This window comes from Dermacentor silvarum, chromosome 4 (genome assembly GCF_013339745.2).
Source record: "Dermacentor silvarum isolate Dsil-2018 chromosome 4, BIME_Dsil_1.4, whole genome shotgun sequence".
Taxonomy (NCBI): Eukaryota; Metazoa; Arthropoda; class Arachnida; order Ixodida; family Ixodidae; genus Dermacentor; species Dermacentor silvarum.
In genome coordinates this window covers 85,888,453-85,913,092 of record NC_051157.2, presented here as the reverse complement: position 1 = coordinate 85,913,092, position 24,640 = coordinate 85,888,453, and the positions used below count along the sequence as shown (strand labels likewise).

Below are 24,640 nucleotides of genomic sequence, written 5' to 3'. Positions count from 1 at the left end.
ACATTTGTAGTCTCATTTAACAATTAATGCAAATTACATGATGTGCTATAACAAAGGGGTCTGGACGACTGCCAATACAAAATGTTTAGGTTACTGTCTTTCCTTGAATTTTACTTGCAGTTGTGAGCCATGCAAAGACCACACTCAAGTGTTGTTACAAGCTGCTGTAAAATTTGCATGAGCTTTAGCAACATCTTAAAAAGAAATGCTCTTTGCTCACCTTTTTCCTGTCCGTAAGGGCACCCGTTGTGGCATCAAGTAGGAAGTAGAATAAAGAGCCATCTCCAAGGGCACACAGGAGATAGTGAATGGCTTCAAATGTTGTGATCAGTATCGACCTTGGGATTATCTCTGCACAGCCACAGATTTGACCAAAAAAAGGAATTATGAAAACAGCATTGAAATCATATTGTAACTGATGATGATGTATGGTGTTTAATGGCGCAAGGGCCAGGTATGGCGAAAGAGCGCCAGGCCACCCCAATGCAATCACGATGTTTATAAATCACAGAGAGCAATCACAATCAAGTACGCATTTTCCAATACAGCTGCACACTGTGATACCGTTGCCACAGCTTTATTATTCCTCATCCGATAGAAAAAGCGTGACGACAAAGCACGATTGCTATAAATATGCACATTTTTTAAAAATTTCACAGCGATTTTAGGCAAAACCCAGAAACATATTTCAGTAACAGCAAGCAAGCAAGAAAAAGGTGTCAGGTGAGAAATCATGCATTCTTTATCTGTATGCCCACAAATGTAGTTCAGAGATTTCCGTCCTGAAAAATTTCTAACAACACAATGCACTTTGCAATTATAATTTCACTAAACATGCACAGTGAACAAAGCTGACAACACACCTGTGGAAGTCAAATATGGTTGCCATGATGAATGTCCGTGTTAGGCAACTGCCTGCCCATATGGTTGTTTAGAGAATGTGAACGGCACATAACAGTTACACACAGCTGCTGTTTCTTTGTAAAATAAATAATGAATGTTCATTTTTTTTAATATCTAGAGACCAAGTGCTCTATATCAAAGCCCATATTAACAAAAGATTTTTCATGTAAACATTTCCCACATTTGGTTATCGTTGTGGCAATCCTCTTCTCGTGCTAACTGCCATCATGTGTGGGCAATGCCCAAACACCAGGCCACAAACAAACACTCTTTTGTGCTACAATAAGGTAAAGAAGCTTTGTCAATACAGGCACACATGGCATAGCTGTGATGAGCTGGATGCAGGATAAAATTTCAGCAATGCCCAAAGTTACCAAACATTTTTTTACTAGAGCACAATTTCAAATAACTGAGAATTTTTGTTCGTCCATGAGTCCATATTATACTTTCATGACGGAATTGCTCATTCACACACGCGCTTCTATACCGTCACTGAGAATCTGGTCTGAACACAAATGTGTCATACTTTTACCAAGCTCTCAGAGTTGCTAAAAGCAGAATCTGTAACTCGGTTCAAATAGCACTATCTCTGCAATGAGCAAGACAGTCTGATGAACCCTTCCCCGCGTTTGCACTTCACGTGGCAAAACAAGCATAGAGAGTGAGTAAAGGATCTACTGAACATTCCCTCACCGCCTCCAATGTTCTCCTTCTGAAGTTGTTGAAGAGAGGGCAGACTGAGGATGCGAATGGAAATGTCCGTCCAGAGGCCCACCGCACATAATGTTGACTTTTCAGCCCCCTCCGTAAGGGGTGTAATGTCCAGGCAGGCCACCTCATTTTCCAGCTCTGCATTACTGTGGCAAAAGGACAGATTCTCCACTTTACAAATTCTGTCCTCCTCTACTGGCACACTGTGGCATATTCAATGGGCCTCTTCAATTATCCGTCCCTCACAGTCCCGGACTGCTCGAGGCGATGCTTTCAGCCAATGAATGTTGTGCATCCAACGCCTCGGGCAGTCCTGGTCAGTCCAGGACGACAAATCGAAGAGGGCTAATAATGAGTGCTTGAAGTACCTAACATGAAACTCATCTATGCCATGCAGCTTGAACCACATTATGATACACACACCCAGGAAGTTGAGCAGAAAATTGGGCCACTAATTAAGTAAAAAAAGAATGTCTTGATATTTCGAGCTGCCTATGGAACCCTGTCTTTGATTGTGAACAGATCCGATTGTGGACAAGGGTTCCACAGGAAACTAGAAACATTGCATACTTTTTCTAAGATGTGCTGCTTCTTGACTAGTTGGTTCATATTTGCAGGTTTGACAAATGCACACCTTAGACGGGACAAAAGCAGGTAGACAGGACTGGCGCTAACCTTATGTCTACCTTCTGTTGTCCTGTCTAAGGTGTGTGCTTGTCGGACCTGCAAATTACTTTATTACTTGGTCAGCGAACCAATTTTCTGCTCAACATGCTCTTACCTGACCAGACGGGATTCTGTCATACTCTTGATCACACTTACCCAGGAAGCATAGCGAAATGTAATATGTTTTGTGACCTCACCCTTTGTGCGACACAGCGATTGGTGCTACCAGGAAGTAATAAAACGAATAATACTGTATTACAGCACGGAGTAGCAGGTCCTACCCCCAATGCAGCCTTCCGTTTTCTACCTGAGAATACTTTTACCCTTAAAAGATTAAATGCTTTTCAAATGTGCATTTCTAGTAACATTTCACTGCACACACACTGCCAGTGGATCTACTGCTAGAATTCAATAATTCGGTGCTGCACCTAGGATATTCTTAATTTAATCCTATTAGCATCAATCATCCTTGCAAACCACAAGCAGGGTGCTTGCTTCAAGCTATTTGCCCGAATTCAGTTTGAACAGTACACAATTATCCATCACATTCCCTCACATTATTACCCGTAAGTCCCGTTATCAAGCTGTTTGCCCCAATTCAGTTCAAACCGTATATGATTATCCATCACACTTCTACCCATAGATCACATTGTCAAGGAACAACCTAACAGAGAGGAGTACCGTTAAACCTTGTTAACGACAAAGTCGAAATAGTGGTGCAGTTACCTCACTTCAACCACTGTTCACACGACCTCAACACGACCTCAACCAAGAATAAATCATATATTACCAGGCATCCAGCTCACAGCCGGTCAACCAGAAACAATACAGCAGTGCAAAAGATGCCCAAGCGAAACACATGCACAATGACATTTTCAACCTGAAGCGATGCCTTATGAGCAGCAACTGCTACCTCAAGACAGACCTTGGTGTTTTCATGTGCACTGAAGTGATACTGAAGTTAGAAGTTGGATTGCCAAATGTCCGAGTTCATGCTGCCTGTCATCCTGCAATACATAAGGCCCGAATACAGCGTACATAATTTTATTGTGAATTATGTCCTCACAACTAAGTCATTTATTTTTTTTCACTTGCATGAGCAAAATTCATAGGACTGGTCACACAAGGTCTCCCTCCCCACTGCAATATGTACAATGACGCCACACCTTCGTGAAAAGCACACAAACTTGGAGCCCTCCCCTTTAAGAGTGCCACACGTTCAAAAGCTACGAACGATTTCCACAGCTCGGGAGGGATTAGCTGCAGAGTCTTTGTGCATGCACTTGCTACATACAATGCCTCAATAACCCTTTCCCTGATGCCCTGGATAATTAACCTATGTGAATAGCCCTCATGGAATGCAGATCAAATGAAACAAGCTACAGTGTGATGATCTGCCAACAGCCCTACATGATCTTAAAAACTGCTTCAAATTGAACGATTTACATGATGTGAAGTGGACTGACACTTCTAGTTTTGGACAAAAATTGCTCGTTAAATCCACTGACAGGATATTACTGACAGGATATTACTGACAGGATATTACCACTCTGTTAATAAGAGAAATCAAACATTTTGTTCTTCATTAAGTTTCATGGGATATTTAGTTTGGTAATACACATTACTTCATTAGAGAGTACCTCATTAGAACAAAGTTTAGCTAGAGTGAAAGATGCATGCAGCCCAAAAAGACACAATCAAGGTTTTATCAAGGGAGTCGTTTACCACAGGGAAACTAGAGTGCTGGAACAACGAAACACAAAGAAAGAGGGCATATACAAGCACTTATATGTTTTCTTTCTTCATGTTTCATTGTCCCAGCACCATAGTTTCCCAATGTTGAAATACCAACTAGCCCGGCTACCCATCCTAGGAGCCATGTAGTTGACTTGCCCTTTTGTGTACATCTAAATAAGAAACCATTGACACCTAGGTTAACCATTTTGCATCAGAGGCAGCAAGCCTAGAAGTAGGCCATAAGACAACCTTTCCAGCAACTATTAACGCTTTCACTGCCACCAGTGAGGTGCCTTAAAGAGAAGCTTTACCTCAGGTGCTCTCGTTCATACGAGGGCGAATCGGAAAGTCTTTGCCCCTATTTTTTTTTAGCCAAATTACGGCTGTAAATGCAAAGTCAACACATCCACTCTCAGCAGTGGACATTTCTTGGACAAAACTAAATCATCACACTGGTCAAGCCTTATCTGCCGAGAGCTCCGCGGCACGGCGCTGCTGTCACTTGTTGAAGATGGCGGTTGTGCTTTACACCTCCATGGCATACGAGCAATGAAGTGTGATTTGTTTTCTATGGAGCAAGGGACAAACACCCATCGAAATCCACAGAGAAATGCAGCCTACGTATGGGAAACGGTGTCTCCCTGTCTCCCTTTGAGAAGTGCCAAGACAGCCAAGACAGCAGTCCGACGGTGGTTCCACAGTCAGCCGGTTGAATGCCACCACATGGGCATCTCAAATTTAGTGCTGCGATGGAACAAATGTCTGAACCGGTGTGGGGACTATGTGGAAAAATGTTGTAAAGTAGGTAGAATAGTATTACCTGGTAATATATGTAATATTACCCTACATATATTACCTGTATGTACCTTATGTTGGCTAATAAAATAGGGGCAAAGGGCCCTCGTATAAGCAGTAACGAAAAAATCGTATTGCTCGGTCAGTTAGGTGCCCTTGTTGCTTTAAAAAATGTTTAAGTCTGCCAATTGCTGGGACAAGCTTTAACATTGGGTCAGCAATTTTTTTACAAAACTAGCTGAAAATCAGAAGATTATTTTTAATAAAAGAAAAATAAAGAATAGACCTATAATTCTGCAATAAAAAATGACATCATAATTCTGTAAACTGCATCTATTGCGACATCTAAAGCAGGCAAAATTGATTATACACAACAACAAAATATACAACTATCTGTGAGCAAGCTTCTGTAAAGCTTGCCTAAATATTGTAATAATTTCATGTAAGCCGTAATCTAATGCATGCACCCTATTTTCTTTAGGCGATATAACAGGTAAAGCTTACAGAATCATATCCGTTTCTAGACTAGCATTACAGAGATCTACACTCCGAGTCATAATTTTACCAATTTTTTTTTTGCAACTTTCGTAAAACAAAAAAGGCCACAAATCAAAATTCCACTTACTCTTCTAAAAGTCACTACACTACAAGTCAAAATATAGCTCTAAAATGCCGCAGTTTTAATTCAATTCAGCTAGTCTACAGAGAACATTTCAGCATTGCTTTAACAGGAAATCTGAGTTGGCCCCAATATCCCTTCCCCCATATGCGAGTCGAGCTTTCTCCCTACAAAGATACAGATCCCACTGAATACCTGATCTGATTCAGGACGCCATCGCCGATTTCCAAGCAGAACACTTCCTTCCGAACGGCGCACACTATTTGGCTCTGGTTGCATGTCACAACACTAATGTTACGTCCACCTGGTGGCTTCCACTCATTCAGGAGCTGCTTGGTCTGGCTGTCCACAAGACGTACAGCTGCTGCAGTGACCTGCACGATTACAGCAATCACAATAACTCCATTGTTGGCACTGTCAGTATCACCGTGAGCGACAGGAATAAGAAAATCCAAGGGGCCTGGCTTTTTGCTAGTTACCGTATTTATTCGATTATAAGGTGGTCATGATTATAAGGCGAGGGTACAACTGGGGGGACCAAGAAAAAAAAACGTGCGTACACACACCAATATAAAGGCGATACAGAGTAGCCGACGGATTATCGAGATTCAGAGGAGATCGCCTGAAATACTGCATTACACAGCTAAAATGCCAAATGGCGACCTTGAAATAGGAGGGGGGGCAGGAGGGAGCTTCAAGACGCAGAGTGAGGGTTATAAGCTAATTTTGTCTTTAGGTGCGGCTTCACGGCATCACGGCTGCCGTAAAGCAACACTGTCAGGTGAATTTTGCGCTGCCGTAAAGCCACACCTAAAGGCAAAATTCGTGTATAAGGTGGGGGCTGACTTCAAGGCTGAAAATTGTGGAAAAACCTCGTCTTATATTCGAATAAATACGGCATAACCATACAAAGATAACAGACAATGAAGCCAGAGAAAACATTGGGAAATTAATTCTTATGCTTTAATTTAAATCTAGAAATAATAAGAAAAAGGGAAATGAAAGAGAACAAAAAGATATCTTGCTGCAGGTGGGAGTTGAATCTACACCTTCCGCATTACACCTCCAGCTCATTATTTAATTGAACTACTGTGACGACCATCCTCTAGTCCACTTTGTTGGGTATTTGCGTATGTGTACAAGATTAGCCTTCCGAGTGTTGGCAAGCACCCCTTCACAGTCATGCTGGCAGATATGGAACACCCTTTTCAACGTAGGCCAAATGGCCAGGAAACCCTCCGTACGCTACCTCATAGCATCAAGGCTACCAATGTTGAGGCCCTTGCTATACAATGAGCAAGAATAAAGGGATCTGAGGAGCTCAATTTTTTTCACCATAGTGCTACAATGCACTGATTAAAAGGGATGCCACATGCATACATTTATTCTGGCACAGGTGATCCATATTACATCTAGTGCTCAGTCTGTTGGCTATCACTGAAAAACATTATATGACATTCTTGCCAGACAAGCAATGAGTTCCAATAATGCAGTGTGTCATGTTCAGTTCAGGATGATGCCCCAAGGAAGAGACAGACAGACCTGAATAAGCTGCTTGTTGCGAACATTGCCACAGAAGAAAGTCTGTTGGGACGTGTCGAACCCAGCCAGCTCTGTCTCTTCCACTTCTTCACCGCTCAGCATGAGAACCCTAAGAAAAAAAAGAAAAAAAAAGTCAGTGGCACAAGACCATTTTCGTGCCACCAGAAAGTAACGCATCTGCAATAATGTAACTCAAGTTGTATTTCTGTAATTGTCGGCCTAAATGTATGCACTGCGCCATGTTCGCAACTGTATTGTGAATAGCAAGTGGCGTTCTGCCTTGTGCCTAGTTCAGCCACGCCTCTGCGATTCGAAACTTCTGCGTGCATCCTGCCTCCTTTTACTGGGGTTGAAGTGTTCTTTGTAATAGTATGGCATTTTTTAAAATATTCACAATATCAGGATGTAGTTTCCATGGGGGGGGGGGGGGGGGGCAGAAAATTTTAAGTGCAGTGAAATGTGGTTGTTACAATCAACACTTTGTTATATCTGGGATCATTACAAGTGGGGTCGGCTGAACACTACTGCAGCTAAAGGCGATGGAATGGAACATGCAATGGAACCCCTTCAATACGTTTTTCATGAGGTCGCAGAAAAAAAAATGTAACAGCAGGGGAAATGTAACAATCAGGAACACCGCAAATCACCACAGCAACATCAGAAACAGGTGTGAATGGCTGCCAATAGTTATTAGACGTCTTGGCGTACATACTGTGATCAGGGAGTGCACATGCGCACGTGGTATAATTAAGGGACGTGTACGATGTTCACCGCATATGCTTCACCGCAATATTCTGCATATGCTTCCCCGCATAACACGGCTCTATTGCAGTGAAGCTGACTAAAGAGAACTGGCGATTATGCACCCTTGCCTGCCCCAAAAAAACGTAGCCCTGCACTCGGTCCCTAGTAGGTTTCAACCCGTGCACATACCCTCGGGTGCTTCAACAAGTTTTTGACAAATGCTCTGCGCACGTTTCCTCCTGATATGCCTGTGCAAGCTCAGTCTCTTATTGCAAACTTCGAGTATGTTGCAACGTATCACTCACTTGTTAAGATATACCGGTCATAGCGGCATATACATTTATCATATTTGTAGCAAGGTGCGAGAGCAAATTTCTCTCTACACCGATGAATTTACATGACTGCTGCATTCAAAAGCAATGTGAGATGGCGGAACATTACAGAATGGCGACATATCAAACGGGTATATAATACACGGGAGTCATTTGGATTTAGGTAAGGACCGCGAAAACCCAACGTAGCAGTTGGGGAAATGAAAAAGCAAGGAACGTGTCGACCGGTTTCCACTGTATGACTTCGAAGACACTCTGAGGAGATGTTGCCATCGGCTGTTAAACCAAGTTTCCAAACTACTCTATAGTATGTAGTGTTATGGCTAAATTTAAACAAGAGAAATGACTGTACAGACAGCTCTAGCATTTCAAGAGCATTTCAATTTAGCACAAAAACAAAGAGAAGAATGTTTGAATTTATGGCCTAAGATTGCAGCGTTTGTGGACCAACACTGCAGTTGACTACAGGGGCAGACTTGGCACAACGTACCTGGTCTGGCGTACAAAGGAAAGCACAAGCGTGTTGTCACGTTCGGTGCTGTCCCCAGGGTCTTTGCCATCCCCACCTTGGGGTGCCGCGCGGGGCCCCACCCGCAGGGGCCACATGCCCTTGATGCCCGGCAGGTCAATACTGGCATGCTCATGGATGCCGATGCCATTGCGGATGATGCGCAGGGAGCCCTCCTTGAAGGCTCCTGAGCATGTCACCAGCTGGCCTTGCCCCTGTCGCTCCAGGTCCACCACGCACATGTCTACGATGGGACCCAAGTTGGTGAACACCTCCATGATCTCCACGTATGAACCCTGTATTATTGCCGGAAGGATGGAAAGTTGCAATCAAATCCTTCTTTTATTAAATATGCCGAAGAAACAAGGAAAGTAAAAGCAGCAGTAGTAGTAGTAGTAAGTTGCAACTAGTATACAGTGTAGACCGCTTATAACGTAAGTCGCCGGAATCGCGAATATCCGCACTATAAGCGGTACCGCACTATAACCAAAGCAACAATTTTCAAGGCCCGCACATATGCAAAACATGTGCACCGAGCCGCCACGCGTATGCGACAGTCGAGGAATGCAGCTAGAACGTTTGCATTCAATTTACAGTCGGATCTCGTTAATTCGAACCAACTCACGCGGCGGCGCCTCCGACCGGCATTGCTCTGGCACCGCCATAGAGTAAAAGCTTAGGAGAGACCCCTTAATGTCGCGCGTGAACAAAACAAACAAACAAACAAAAACGCGGCAGAAATTTCACCTTCTCTCAAACGGCAAGGTCACCGATTCTGCGTTGCGCCGGAACATGCATGTACGTGCCGACGTCTCAGCCACGCTACCGTAGCCACGCGTAGAAAATGTCAGTGAACCCTTCTTTCTCCTTTATGCTTCCTCTACTTTCTAGTCACGTGTTGACCTTGCACGCTGCGGCTACAGCGCAGAGGGAAGCAGCGGCGCTGCCCCAGGCCGGCCAACGAAACTGCCCACGCCGGCAAACGCCCGCTTCCCGATAACGCCGAAAACGAAACTACGGGGAGCTGGCGCCGGGCCGGCTGGAGCGGCGGCGCCTGCACGACGGCAGGTGCGCACGGTGACAGTCGAAAGTGTGGGAGCTACGAGGGAGGGCGAGGGGAGCCACCGAAGCGGCGGAGTAGCCGAGGCAAAATACGCTTCCCTGCTGCCCTCCTCCCTCACATTCCACGGTCTCCGCGTGCGCCCTTTGCCGTGCTGTGCCGGCGCCACCCGCTCCCTGAAGTTTCGTTTACTGCCGTTATCGTGAAGCGAGCGTTGGCCGGTGTTGGCAGTTTCGTGGCCCTCTCTCGCTATGCGCGCCGTGATATTTCACGACTCGCACTGAAGATTCTGGTTTCAGCCTCACTGGCTGTTCGTTTGCACCACGTGCCCTTCTCTTCCACTTCGTCTCTCTTTCTTCCTCGAGCACTCCTTGGGGCGCCCGTTTGAGGGGAGCGTTCGCCGTCTCCGCTGACTTCCATACTCCCAGGCAGCCGCACTGTAACCAGTATTTTGTTTCCCGCAACTGCACTATAAGCGATACGTGTATACGTGGAGTGCTATGGGAAAATTAACGGGAGTCTGAAAAGACCGCAGTATATCTGGTCCTGCACTATAAGCGGTTACGTTATAAGTGGTCTATACTGTACTACAGTTCAACCTTGTTATAACAAAGTCACATTAGATATAAAAATACCAACGTTATACAGTCAAATCTCGTTATAACAAAGGTGCATTTGACAAAATATCTTCACTCCAACCAATAACTGTTATAAGAAAAAAAAATATCTTAGATTTACTTTGTTATATCCAATAATTAGTAATACAGTCGATCCCAAATATATCGAACTCGAAGGGAATCGCGAGATAGTTCAATATATCAATAATTTGAAATACACATTATGCCTACCTGAAGTTAATCTGAGATCTCCGCACGTCTCTGACAGTTTCCCGAGATCGTGAAAAGCGGGGACTTATCGATTTGCTTCTCCAAAACCGTGTCAAACACACGAAAGTTTATTTTATTTATTGCTCACAAAACACTGCAAGTCGCTCGCGCTGTGGAATGGTCCTTGATATACTGATTGCAATGCAAACCCTAAAAGCATGCGCACGTATTGACGGGACAGGAGACCACTGTGCGCGTCACACACTACGAAGTGGTCGTTGCACATTTTATTCAAGATAAGATAGAAATGGACACACTCCATAAGCAAGCTAGCCTGTATGGATATGTGCCACGCAGCTATCAGAGCACTGGTACTGTAAATCGCATGTAAACGTGCCCGGCAGCGTATCCCTTACAATACCAACAATACTCTGTTTAATCCAGCTGACCGTAATACATGGTCAATGAGACAGGTAGAGTGTTGTGTCGGGTTTCGGAATAGACTTCCTGTTGTAACCAGTCATCCTCGCTTCTCGAACGCCCTAAGAAGTCCACGCGTCTCTTCTTGCTCAACGTTCCGACACCTCATGGCCGGTACATCCTTTTATTCTCTGCCCATCCCTTCCGGCCCCAGCGTCAGTGACTGCCATTACTACACAAACGCGATTAGTTTCAAAAGTGGCTTTCAGCTTGCCCATTTCCACTGCACTTGTGACCATGTAAGCACGAATGAAACGCGTTCAGCACAGACCTGTGAATTGCACAGCGATGAGTCTGGTGCACCGCTGCCGCAATAAGGGTCTTTCCACGAGTGCAGATGTGGATTACGGTGGTTTTGTTTGTTAAATTCAAACTGTAATGTAAAGATCCGTTCACAAATGGAGGTTGGGGTTGGATTAGTTTTCGCCACTCACAAAATCCTAAAATGCCATTCGCAGAAAGCCCTTGTCTACAAGAAAACCCAGTGGCGCAGCATCTCCACTTCGGCATCTCATGCCAGTGCCACTCAGTGAAAAGTTCCAAGCGTCATCAAAGCTTTCTTGTAGAACAGTGCATCGGACCGGGAGGCCTTTCGCATTCTTGAAGTAGAGTGGCGATCTGCTCTTGCCAATAATGAATGGCTGCAGCTTGCATGAGTCTTCCATATGCAGTGAAATCTCATTCATACGATCTTCACGAGAACCGGAAAATAAAGCGTATCCATCCAAAAATCGTATAATCCAACGTATTATCCAACCAAATGGTATTATCGTGAAAGAAAAAAAAAAGAAAAAGTATCATCCTGAAAAATGCATTACGCAGAATCGTATCAACGAGGTTCCACTGTACGCAGTAAGCAAGACTGAGATCATGCTGCCCAGTTTTCCTCCTTGGCATGTACTGCCCTTCACACTCAATCTCTTGTTCGACCGAATCTGCCAAAAGAGTACCGTTTCAAAGTTGTCGGCGTTTAATATTTCCGATGATGCAATCAAAGTGATCTCGTCACCGTTAGAAGTGCACTTGCAGGGGCACAGCGTTCAATATATCAACTGTGGCGGTGAACGAGAGTTCAATGTATGCTTAGTACATTGCCATAGTTTTACATGGCATTTCCATGGGGATTTTACAACTGTTTGATATAGACTACAATTCAATACACAATTAAACCTCGATTAATCAGTCAGCAAGGTCGTCAATTTGCTTCATTGAAATGAAATTTCATTGCATTTAAATTTAATTTTTATGCAAGTAAGTACAGTCGTCGATAGATTCTTTTAAACCGGAAGGGGCCGCAAAATTTTCCGAATAATCAGGCAATTTGAAAAACAAAATTTAAATAAGAAATAAATCCATTTTGTTGAATTTGAGAGCCAGCAACGAAAGACACTGGTTTCGTGCCGTGTCGACAATATCTTCACATCGCTCGGGAGAAGCAAAGCCAGCCATGCTTTCGCGTCCACTCCACCCCAACAGCTGATAGTGTCGCCTGCAGTGGGACGACAGTATCATGAAAAGTGCCAGCAGTGGGGAGCGAATGCTTCGTCTGCCTCTCACTTTGAGTCTCCAAAACTCGAAATTAGGCTATCTTCAGTACCAAATGCGCGGGAAGACAGCACACGCTGATGCCATGTCATTTTGGCCCGCGGACTTTTTACACGCGTAGCATATCATCTCTAAAACAGGGCACGCAAGCTATGTATGCGCCCAGCTGCACTGACAGCCATGCGCAGCCATGGCTATTCTAAAAAAGTGGCAGTTTCTCCCGAAAGGTGAATCATCAATTGCAATAGCAAATTAGTAGACACCTGTACGAAGTAAGGACAGTAGTTTTAGCAACCGTTTAAACTTGTAAACATTCACTTGCTAACTAAATTAACAAGCATGGTGTCACGCACGAACAAGCAAACATGAACACATCTCACTTGATGACCGCGCACACTGTCATACCGCTGGACTAAGGTAGTGCGGCAGCAACAGCGAGCAAATTGACCTTTGTGCTGCCTCTCGCTTCAACGCGAACTAAGTGGCAAGAAGCCAGTGCACATGAAGTTATCAGCACTCAGCGCACTCTGTCCCCATCGCAGATAACTTTCAAGATAGAGCCTGCGTGCACAGCCGCGCCCTATGCAGCCACCACCAGAGTAGAGGTATGCTTCACATGGTATGCTTCACAACTCTTCAATGCCTCTTCATTTTATTATAAACAACCATTTGTAGAAGTGTATGACTGCATGTTAAGCTGGGCACACTACCCCAATTATTATCATCGGCAGCCTATATTTAAGCCCACTGCAGGACGAAGGCCTCCCCCCAGCAATCTCCAATTACTCCCGTCTTCCAGTAGCTGATTCCAATTTGTGCCTGCAAATTTCCCAATTTCACCACTGCACTTAATTTTCTCCCATCCTCGACTGCGCTTCCCTTGCCTTGGCACATATTCTTTAACTCTAATGGTCCACTGGTTATCTGCCCTATGATTTAATGGCCTGTCCAGCTCCATTTTTTTAACAGCGAAGCTGTTTAAGCCAGCCATAATTTGTGCGTGTGCCACGAAATTATCATCATCAGCATTGGCTCGACCATTGTCGTATTCTTCCACAGCTTAAGCCAGGCGTAATTTGTGCGTGTGGCACGAAACTGCCACACCGTAGCCATGGCAACCAGGTGACACCACACAGACACAGCTCCGCGGATCTCCCACCAGCTGCGCGCTACAGCGCATGCGCCGTGACGTCATCCTGGCGCGTCTGCACTCGCCGCCCAAGAGAAATAAATAAATAAATAAAACAAAATGAACGTTTTTGGCAAGGCAGGATTCGAGCCCGGGTACCCACTGTCCAAAGGCAAGTGTCATAACCACTGCGCTATACACCTACGTTTGCAGAACGTGCATTTATGGGAACCATATGGTTGCATTGTACTGACGATTGCAACACAACTTCCGTTGGGAAAGAGAGAGAGAAAATGAGAGCAAGAGAGAGAGAGAAAGGAGAGAGAGAAATAAAGAAAGAGAGAGAGAAAGAAAGAAAGCGAGAGAAAGAGAGATAACCTAGCTACAACCAAGAGACGCAATCAATCGGCCAGCTTCGCTGTGTCTTGAGCTTTGCACGGTCTAGTGCAAGCTTTCGCTTTTTTTGCTGATTTCTTAGCTCCATTTTGCTCAGCTCCCTGCCAAACCCCAACCATGCAGAGGACTAAATACCTGGTCATTGCGCTCCGAGTTGAGCTTGATGAGCTGTGAGTCGCCAAGGCGGGATCCAACATACACGACGCCGTTGTCGAGGTAGGTGATGCACTCTGCGATGGTTATTTCCCCCAGGAACTCCAGCTTGAGATCCTTGACAGCCGTGGTGCCGTCCATCTTGTCCTCCCGCTCCAGCAGCAGCATGAACAGTCGACCCGCCATGTCGCCCAGCAGATACCGGGACCCATTAGCGTCCACCTTGACAAGTTCCGAAAACGAAAACTTAAAAAGTGGCAGGTGGTTTCATGCACATAAAGTGAAACTTAACTTCAACGAAGTTGAAGAGGGAGCCTAAATTACTTTGCTATATTCATTACCACGTTATAACTGTCGTCCACCCTCACGGCCAACACTGTCTGCCTGGCAATATTGGCGATACCGAAACAAAGAGAGGGGGTGTTTTGTTGAGTTACCACTAGATAAGCCGGCGTTCTCACCGTAGTGAGTGGAGAAGAAAATGCTGCCTACCCCACTAAGGAACACTCCATTTGTTTCATTTATTTATTTTTTCCAGAAACCTCAGCTGCTTCTCTAGGTCACATGCAATAGAAATTTACAAAATTGCACTTTTAAAGTGTGCTGTTGACAAAAATAAAGTAAGGAAACTGGGTTTCAAGAGGTGCCATTGCAACATGAATCAAGGGGCTTTCCATTAATGTTTCTGTTGACACAGTGCCACCATCTTGGTACCACAGTAAAAAGGAGATATCGCAGCTTCAGGCAATTAGAAGCCTCCATCACTATATTTCTCCATGCTAAAATAAAAGCCTTAGATGTAAGCGAAAAGTAAAACAGTCAGAATTCATTGCTGCTGTCACGTTGCACAGGGAGCACTCCCACTGGCTGATGCATATTTGACTCGCTGGCCCTCCTGTTCCTGTTTTGTACACACTTTTGTAGCAACGAGCTGTGCACTTTTGTGCCCCGGTGACATTTGGTAAGCTGGACACACTGGAACAGTGACGTCGACATGATTTGTGTGAGATAAGGAATGTTCCACTTAATTCTATTCCTTTTTTATCACCCACGACTCGCAACAGGCCAAACCCGGTGATAATGTAGGTGGGCTACTGAAGTACAAAAAGGAATAACATTAGAATAGAATCACTACATTATTCCAGCCCTGTTTGCATTATGTTGCGGTGGCAAAGCTACTGCATGCCATCGTGACTGCCAGTTGGTCCAGAATCTGCAGTGATGCTTTAAATGAGCTGAACGCCAGCACCATGAAGGCTGCCAATTGTTTTAACAGAAATGCTGCTGCGACTTCCCAGATGTACTTTTCTTTTGCAAGCACAAGTTTGCTCAGTAAAGAGACTCCATTTTTGAAGTTTGTTTAGCAGCCTTCCTGCTGGTGCCCATCCCCTAAACAGGACATCCATATGCAAAAAACCGTAGGTTTTTTAGTGCAGCTCGACCTTGGTTAGCTTTTGCTTCTCTCTCTCTCTCTCTCTCTAGTGTAGCTTCCTTGTTTGAAAGGTTAGGTTTGCCCCTACCCTCATGGCTTCCCATTCTCGAGAGATGCATCTTTCACAGACTGTCTTGAAATGCCTCAAACCATCGGAGCATCAGCCTACCTTTCCATAGCAGACAATGGTGCTCTGTCGGATGAGGTGTGGTGTGATGACGACGTACTGGTCCCCATTGTGATAGGTGATGGACTCCTGGCCAATGACAAGCGCACCGCAGAAGGGCTCTGGCACAGCGATCACCAGGGTGGCCTCGCTCTCCACATGGTCCTGCTTCCAGGGGCCCCGCACAAACTCCTTGTCCTTGAGCGACACCTCGTAGGTCTTCATGTGACGTGCCTGGCTGTCCTGGTGCAGCAGCACAATGGTGGGCGTCTTGCAGCCATGCAGGAACTCCATGTCTTGCACCGTTAGCTCTTCCATCCTGCACAAGGTGCGCAGAAACAGCCGAGTGGTTTTTATAAAAGTTTTCACATGGTCATTAGGCTGAGGCATTATGCCGCAAATAATGTTGAAGTGCACCTGTGCTCACAAAATAAACGCACGAGACTGAAACAATGTCGTGACACACATGCACAAGGAATCTAGCAAGCCTTTGTTTTTCAGAAATAAAGCCCATCATGCATCAGCACGGCAATTCTTTTTTCTCTGCAATGACAAACGCCTGGGAAAAATGAGGGCATGTTTATTACTGTATTACTTGTAAATAAGTTACTTGAACAGGTAATTTTTTGTAACAAACCCCTTCTCCCATTAAGTTCATAAAAATTAAAATTAAATTCTCGGGTTTTGCATGCCAAAACCATGATGTGATTTTGAGACATGCAGTAGTGGGGGACTCCGGATTAATTTTAGCCACCTAGGGTTCTTTAACGTGCACCCAATGCACATTACACAGGCATTTTCACATTTTGCCCCTATCGAAATGCGGCTGCTGCGGTTGGGATTCGATCCGACACCCTTGGGCTCAGCAGCGCAACACCAAAGCCACTACATCAGCACGGTGGCTATCAAGTTTCATATCCAAAAAGAAAGCTCCTTATGAAAGTTTTCATTGGTGCCTGGTGCCTTTAACCTTGTAATGCCCAACATATAAGATTTGCTACACCAAGTATGATACCTCAAAATTCTGTTTTATGCAACTGAAACTTAATGGCATGCAGGGAACAGCCTATGCAGTGTTTTTGATACACTGGAGCAAGTTTTCAGTTGTGGATAGTTTAGCAAACTAATTACTAATTAACAATTTACTATAGTAACGAAGTTTTAAATAAGGACATATCTTATTTCGTACAAATGTCCAGAAATAAAGGTGAGCCCTTTAAAGTTCTAATTTTCCTTGATGTGGAACTAACTATGTGAAAGCATGATTGGGTTAATTAGTTGTTTCAAATGTAGAGGAACAGAATTCACTTCAGTTTCTGTAATGTTTAAGGTTACCACCAAATAACCCCTTTAAAGCTGCAATCTCTGAAATAATGAATTTTGTTTCCACAGATACCAAGGAGCCAAAATAAAGAAGTGAATGTTGTGGGCATTCAACACACTCTAAATTAATCACGAGACAAACCTGATGTTAAAGGCTTTCAGTTCCCTATTGTCTCTGTCCAAAGGAATAACCTTGAAGAGCCCATCGTACAGTCGAAGGCCAATCACTCGGCACTCGGGGTCTATGATGCCAATGTTGCCCGTCTCCGATGGCCTCGAGAATGTGTCCTAAAAAAGAAAAGTCGAGTATTAGCAGCTGGCACAGCAGAGTTCATGCCAACATGTACTGTAGTTATGCTGGTTTGAGAGGATGGTCCATGCCAGAACATCCTAAGAACAGGGTGTGAATTTGAGCGGGTCAGTAAGCGCCATGTTCGTTATTCATTTCTCGTTCGCTTCTATCCTGTCCATGGTGTGCTTTTGCAAGTTTCAAGCTTAAGAACAGCTACAGAATATTCGTTTTATACTACAAACACCCTAAGGTCATCTGAGCATGGTATTCTACTTCCCTTGGCAAGCAAGGTAGGTGGCCAGCAATCAGACAATTGAACTTCCAGCAAGATTAATTATGTTTAATTGAAATAAGGAAATAATAAGAAAAAGGCAAATGAAAATCAACGAAAACACAACTTGCCACAGGTATGCAGGAGCTGAGCCCACATCTTCTGCATTACATGTGCGGTACTTTACCAATAAATATTGCAGTGCCCATCCTCCTGTCCACTTTCATGGGTATTTATGTACGAGGTGTGTTCCAAAAGAAACCGAACTTTTGCTATAACACCTTTACTGCTTATGGTAGAACATTTTAAGTGCTGTCCCCTTCAAAGTAGTCCCCTCTACTTCCCATCTTTTCTTCCATTTTTGGAAAGACTCCTGGAACGCACTTTCTGGAATGGCATGCAGGTCTCTTCTCGCATTGTCCTGGGTCTCCCCTCTACGGTTTGAAAACTACGTCCTTTCAAGGTGGTTTTCAGCTTGGGGAATAAAAAAAGTCTCCTGGGGCTAGGTCCAGAGAATATGGTGGGTGGGGCACAACAGGAGTGTGGTGTTCCGCTAAGTAACTGTGGACAAGGAGCGACGCATGAGCCGGGGCATTGTCGTGATGCAACATCCAAGCCTGATTTCCCCACAATTCAGGCCTCTTACTGCGCACAGAATCTCTCAAACGTGCTAGGATTCCCTGGTAAACTTCTTTGTTTACCGTCTGACCATGTGGCACAAATTCCTGATGGACAATGCCTTTGCAGTAAAAAAACACAACCAACATCACCTTCATTTGTGACCGGCTCATGAGTGCTTTTTTTGGACGAGGAGAACCTTTGGCCACCCACTGCGATGACTGCACTTTCGTTTCAACATCATAGCCATAAACACGTCACATCGCCTGTTATGATGTTCTTAAGAAAGTTTTCATCGTTATTGGCAGCGGCGAGCAGTTCCTGGCTGATTTCAACACGGGTCTGCCTCTGCTCATCAGTTCACAAACGCGGCACGAATTTTGCACTGACATGACGCATCCCAAGTTTGTTACTCAAAATTTCATGACATGATCCTACACTGATACCCACTTCGTCAGCGACTTCTCGAACAGTCAAACGACGATTTCCATGAATCACAGTTCGAACTCTCTCGATGTGGTCATCATCTGTGGATATGGAAGATTGTCCAGGCTTGGGATCGCCACCGACCGACATTCCTCCGTCTTCAAAACGCTTGAACCAATCATAACACTGCGTGCAACTCATACAGTCCTCCCCGTATGCTTGGCTAAGCAACTGAAATGTCTCAGTGAAAGTTTTCCCAAGTTTGTAGCAGAACTTCACACACACACGCTGTTCTTCATTGTCACTTTGGCACCAATCCGAAGAACAGCTTGTTCATGTGCTCACTTCAGCGGCTGCAGCTCGCCAAGTAACGGTCAGAGTGAAGCGTGGCAAATGGCAGTCTGTTGTCAAAACCTGCCGCTACATGCGCTCAGTAGCCGCAGCGCACTCCCTCTGCCGGTTGGCGCGCTATATCAAAAGTTCGGTTTCTTTTTGAACACACCTCGTATTTGCCCAAGATTAGCCCTGAGAGTGCTAGCCAGCACTGTTCATGCACAAGGGGGCAGATATGGAGCATCCTTTCAACTGCAGGTGTAACATAGCATATCCACTTAGGAGCAGGCCACTGGCCAAGCAGTTAATAGGAATTTCCCAGGGTCAGTAAGCTCACACTCGTAAACTGCTGCCATAATTCAGTTGTGGTGATTCATTGCTGCAACACACATGTAAAGAGTGAAGCTTCTGCTACACATACTTCTGAAAAATATGAAGGCACGTGTTACCCACAAAGCCACTGAGCCTATTATGGGCACCAAATATGGCCAAAACGTTGTTGCAAATTTTGAGCCCTGCCTGTCGTGCTACATAGGATGAAGATGCTACAAGAAACTCACAGCAATGTTGCCATGCGCTCTGGTTATAATTTCGATGCTGTCCCCATATTGGACACACTCCAGTATTGCCGCATTGTACTTTGCCGTTAGAAAGAACAGTAGGTCTTTCTTCTCTCCCTGCAGGAAAAAAAAATGCAAAAAACAAGCAACATTATTGCACCTGACTTTCAATTAGCATGAGATTGTCATGCAGCAAAAGAAAGGACATATGTTGTTTTGTATGCAAGTGCTTTAGAAAAGGTGTATACAACAGATATATAAGAATGAGGCAGCTTTCATTTCATTCTTACTTCACTCAACTAACAAACGATAGCTGAAATGAACAACAGGGGGCAGAGGTATGCACCGAAAATCATTGCACCTGATATATAATGCAGCTACTATGCTTCCAAGTGTACGAAGCATCAACGACATTTTTATTATTTACTGTGAATTCAAATTTTATAAGCCTTAATCCATGTGCACATAGATTTATATTTTTGTTTCTTGTACCCGAAAAGAGGTTACTTCTTGCCTCAGTAAATATTATCAAACTTGGCACCATCCTTAGAAAAGGGAACACTTTTCTCATTACATTACATGTACCTTTATACTACAGCTGCCCCCCCTCCCCCCCAACTGCACAGTGGGTTATCAGGAATGTCATATAGTGGAGGGCTCTAGATTAATTTTGACTACCTGGGGTTCTTTAACATGTACCTAAAGTATGGTCCACAAGCGTTTTTACACTCTACACCCACTGGAATGCGGCCGCCACATCCAGGAATAGAATCTGCAACCTTGTGCTCAGCGGCACAATGCCATAGCCACTGAGCCAATGTGGTGGCTGCATACCCCAGTCGCACAGTCTACCTAAATGCACTTAGACTGGACCTTAGTTACGGCCTACCATGGTTGTACCCAGTTACGTGAGAACCTAGTATTTTTTAGGGTTCAACGAAGGTTCACCTGGTCAGATCACATGATAAAGAGTGATAACTGCTGTCAATGACCATCTAAGAAGTTACAGCTTTAAAAATTTATTTTTGGGTTCTACATGCCAAAAAAAAAAACACACACACACACGATCTGATTTCATATGAAGCACACTGTAGTGGAGAACTCCGGATTAAGTTTAACCACTTCTGGTTCTTTGACATGCACCCAATGCACGGTACACGACAGTAGCGCACCCAGGATCTCTGCCAGTGGGGGGTTGACAGTTTGCCAATACCATCAAAACAGCACTAATTTCAATTTCTTCACGGGAAATTGTCAAAAAATGCACTTTTCGCGAGTGTGCAGACGATTGCGCGTCTTACATCTTAGTTGCAGTACTCAAATGCGCAAGGAAAGAAAAGGGGTTAAACAAAACGGGGGGCTTAAGTCAGCCTCAGGGGGGGGGGGGGGGTCCCCGAAACCCCCCCCCCCCCGTCGGTGCGCCACTGGTACATGAGTGTTCTCGCACTCTGTCCCCTTGAGAATGTGGCAGGGATTGAACCCATGACCATAAGCTCAGCAGCCAAACGCCCATGTGCTACCGCAGTTGGTTACTTACAGCAGTTCATTCTTCACCTTTTGCTCCATAAACCTAACCACAGTACCACATGCAGTTGCCACAATGGAATAACTGTGTTCAAGCTCTTGGCCTAACCGATCAACTGGGGTAGGCAAGAATTAAGACAAAGTCAAAACGCACTTAGCCTGCCCATGTAACAGATGTAGTAGATAAGAGTTGCTGCGGGGCTAAATGGTGTGACATGATTAATAAAATGCCATGTTAAGAGAAGGCCAAAGACTAGAGAGTACATGACATATCACATAGTAAAGTGGCCATAAATTTCCCCACAACTGCTTGCACAACACATAAGTGTGCTAGACACTGCAGCCATCACCCCAGCAAGAACCAATTATGACACAAGTGTGTAGATAAGCTTATTGCATAGTTGAATGAATGCAGAAGCCTGAATGTCTTTTGAAACAAAAGGTTTTTTTTTAACATTTAATTCATATTAAGATGGTTATGTTTAGCGTCTACAGACCTAATGCCTGTGTTTCTTTCTAATCATTTATTTTCACAGGCCATTCAACAATAACATTTGTTTATCTCAATAATGCTTATGAATAAGCTATTCTCTTAGTGCAAAGAAAAAGGTCGCACAGCTTGATTTAATTACGACTAAGCTTCCCTGCCTAGACAACACGCAACGCCCGAGACGTTAGACCCACGTAAATTCCACAAGCTGTGCAGGTGGGTTATGCGAATGACAAGAGCGCTTACCGGCGGTCTGAAAAGCTTCATAATACTTATCCTCCCATAAATGCCGATCTCTTTGACAGGTCTGAGGCCCTCTGGGGAGACGACATAAATCTCAAGGCGAGTGTTTTTGGCGAGGATAAGGTTGATGTCATCCGGTGACGTGAAGTTGCCTAGAACGAAACATTCACACTCGTTACGCCGGCGGTCCAAAACATTGTCCCCCTAATGCACCTGACTGAAAGCAAGCACCACAACAAATTTGTTTCATTTTATCACATTAACTATAGCCTGACAAATGTGCAGCAACAATCAATAAACCATGTCCATCGCCCGCCGCTCGTTTTCAGTGGCGTCTGAGGCAAAGAGCACAGCTAATATCAAACTGACGGCTAACTGTCTTGCATTCGACTGGTGCGCTGTAACAGGAAACCAAGAGCAGGCACGAAATAATTCATCACTGCTTAACAACTGCTCACGTGCAGGCGACGGAGCAGAGAGAAAGAACGCCGAGCGACGCGAAATACCGGTGGGTCGTATGCAGTAAACATCGCTAAACAGTGGTGAAGCGTTGTTTTCAACGCTGCAGTGGGCACTGAATCAGCACCAACCAGTCTCACAAGGAGACTGTTATATTCACTGTAAGTAACTGTGAGCATCTGAAGCATAAATCATGTTCAACAACGATGCAATGCGGTTATGTGGTCTCAAGACTCGAGGCATGTGCTCGAATCAAGTGAGGTCGCAACGGCGAGCATCACTGCAAAGTCGTTCAATCTGCCGCGAGGATATGGAGCGCTTTCTAACTGACCTGTAGCGCAGGCAGACACGCCAGTCGGCTTGTGGGCCGTCACGACGTAGTTATATGACATTTTGGACCATATAAATTGTCGTACTTTGAAACAGAGAGCCCCAGAACACTTTTAGAAATACGACCCCCCTGCCCTCTGGTAGCCGCCCGAGGAACATGCGCCAGTGTGGCTGACCTCAAGAAAAAGTTACGCTAGTTACGCGAGAAGAAGCGAAAACATACGTAATTATAAAAATAAAACTGATCGGTAAAAATATTTAGAGAATAGAAAGTGCTCTGCATATAAAATTGATAAAATTCCGTATTTACAGCTATGATATTTGTTAATTTTTTTATTCATCGAGAATGCTGTTTTTGTTGGTGCGCAATTTGAAACTTACGTATGGTGCGAAAAACGAACCTAGACGAGAACATGCAAAACAAATCGACTCAAGAAGGTCAGGTTATCTTTGTTGTTCATTGCCTCGTTCCGTACATGGTGTGTGTTCATATGCGAAGGCCATGCATAGTGTGCGCCTAAGTCGTAGTTAGGGTAGTGCAGGAAAGTGGACATCCGGCAGCACCGCACGCTGCACAATGGACACGCGCCGACCGTACTCCACTTCCAGGTGCATATCTCAGCCTGCGTGAAGAACACAAACTTGCACATAGTTGCACTGTGGCTCTCGCATTCCGAGGCAGACAGACGGTGTGCAAAACCTGCAAGTGCGCTTCTCCTTACACACCCGTTGACGTAGTCAAGATAGCGCACCTCGGGTTAGAATCGTAATTAAAGTTTAAACATGCAGGTCGGTGACAACATTCAGGTCGTCCTCCATTCCCCACACCGTCCAAGATTGGCAAACGCGTGCCGCAAATTTAACAGTGCTACTACCGGGAACGCGGCCATCTTGGATGGTTAGGCTTGTGGGAAAGCCTGCTTATAAATATTTGCATGCGTTACGAAAAGATGGCAAAAACAGTCGTTTTTAACATAAAAACTGGGGGGAAAATACGCGGCAATTTTACCACTCTCCGGAAATTACCCAAAATTCTCAGCACGACGATTAGCGGAGACGATTAGCTGGATCCACGGTGGAAGAAGATTACACCGTGGCTGGATCTGCGTCACATAGCTGGATTTGCGTCACCCCATGGACTCGTCTCTGCTAAGGAGCTGTTTAAGATTGTTAATTAGAGAATTATGCGATCATTATCCCTGCAGCTTTCCCGTACTCGTTTATAACCACTATACCAAAGTGAAATGGAGTTGCAATTGGCCTTTAAAGAAAGAAAAACACTTTGCAACAGGACATACAGTAGACGAGAAACACGGCCGGGGCTCTGTTTACGTTGCGCTATCAAGTTAACACTTTAAAATTTTAAATTGTGTATTTATTGTATAGTCGTAGAACATACGTGTTGTTCTGGCGACGGCTTGCGCCAATCATGTTTAAAAATGAATACCGAATTATATATAGTCGTTGCTGACAAGGCTTGTAGCAGTGGTTGGTCTCACTTGATGGTATTGTGCGGTAATAGATCGCCAATAACGTAATTACTGACTTTGGCGTGGACGCGGCAATAGCGTAATTGAAGCCAGTCAAATTTCAAAACATATGTTCACTTAGCGAAATCCTGAGAGTGCCGCCAGTTTCACGATATTCATTTCAAAAATTAGGATTTAAATACACTGGTATTCCGTACAATAAGGTGTTGTAGAGAAAAATGATACGGGGAACGCATTTCCGACGCAAGTTTTGTAAAGGACATCTCCAAACTGGTATCCTCAAGACTATATGGAAACTACTCGTAGAAGCAACCCACTTCAATTCCGCAGGTGCAACATATGTGAACTCAAGTTATAAATTAGTAATTTGAATTGATTAATTAGTAAGCTTATAGGCTATTATCGCACAATTTCTGATAACAAGAATTTCCATTTTAACTGGAACAGACCCAGCACATCGCAATAGCGCAATTAAAGCCAGGCAGATTTGCTCTAAATACGGTAACATTAGCACTAGGTGCGCATTTTCATGATGT

General features: G+C 44.5%; 1 protein-coding gene across 1 annotated transcript in view; it reads right to left on the bottom strand.

Annotated features, from left to right (window-relative positions):
* LOC119450348 (DNA damage-binding protein 1-like) overlaps window positions 1-22,759 on the bottom strand; it is a 57,272-nt gene extending 34,513 nt beyond the window's left edge. The window contains exons 1-11 of the mRNA XM_037713782.2: window positions 22,616-22,759; window positions 21,829-21,977; window positions 19,569-19,685; window positions 17,211-17,356; window positions 15,749-16,064; window positions 14,130-14,369; window positions 8,540-8,853; window positions 6,974-7,082; window positions 5,627-5,805; window positions 1,597-1,760; window positions 221-351 (exon numbers count right to left, since the gene is read on the bottom strand). Coding sequence (XP_037569710.1) covers window positions 221-351; window positions 1,597-1,760; window positions 5,627-5,805; window positions 6,974-7,082; window positions 8,540-8,853; window positions 14,130-14,369; window positions 15,749-16,064; window positions 17,211-17,356; window positions 19,569-19,685; window positions 21,829-21,977; window positions 22,616-22,676 — 1,926 coding nt within the window. The 5' untranslated portion in view covers window positions 22,677-22,759. The remainder of the gene's footprint in view (window positions 1-220; window positions 352-1,596; window positions 1,761-5,626; window positions 5,806-6,973; window positions 7,083-8,539; window positions 8,854-14,129; window positions 14,370-15,748; window positions 16,065-17,210; window positions 17,357-19,568; window positions 19,686-21,828; window positions 21,978-22,615) is intronic.
* Between the last annotated feature and the right edge of the window lie 1,881 nt (window positions 22,760-24,640).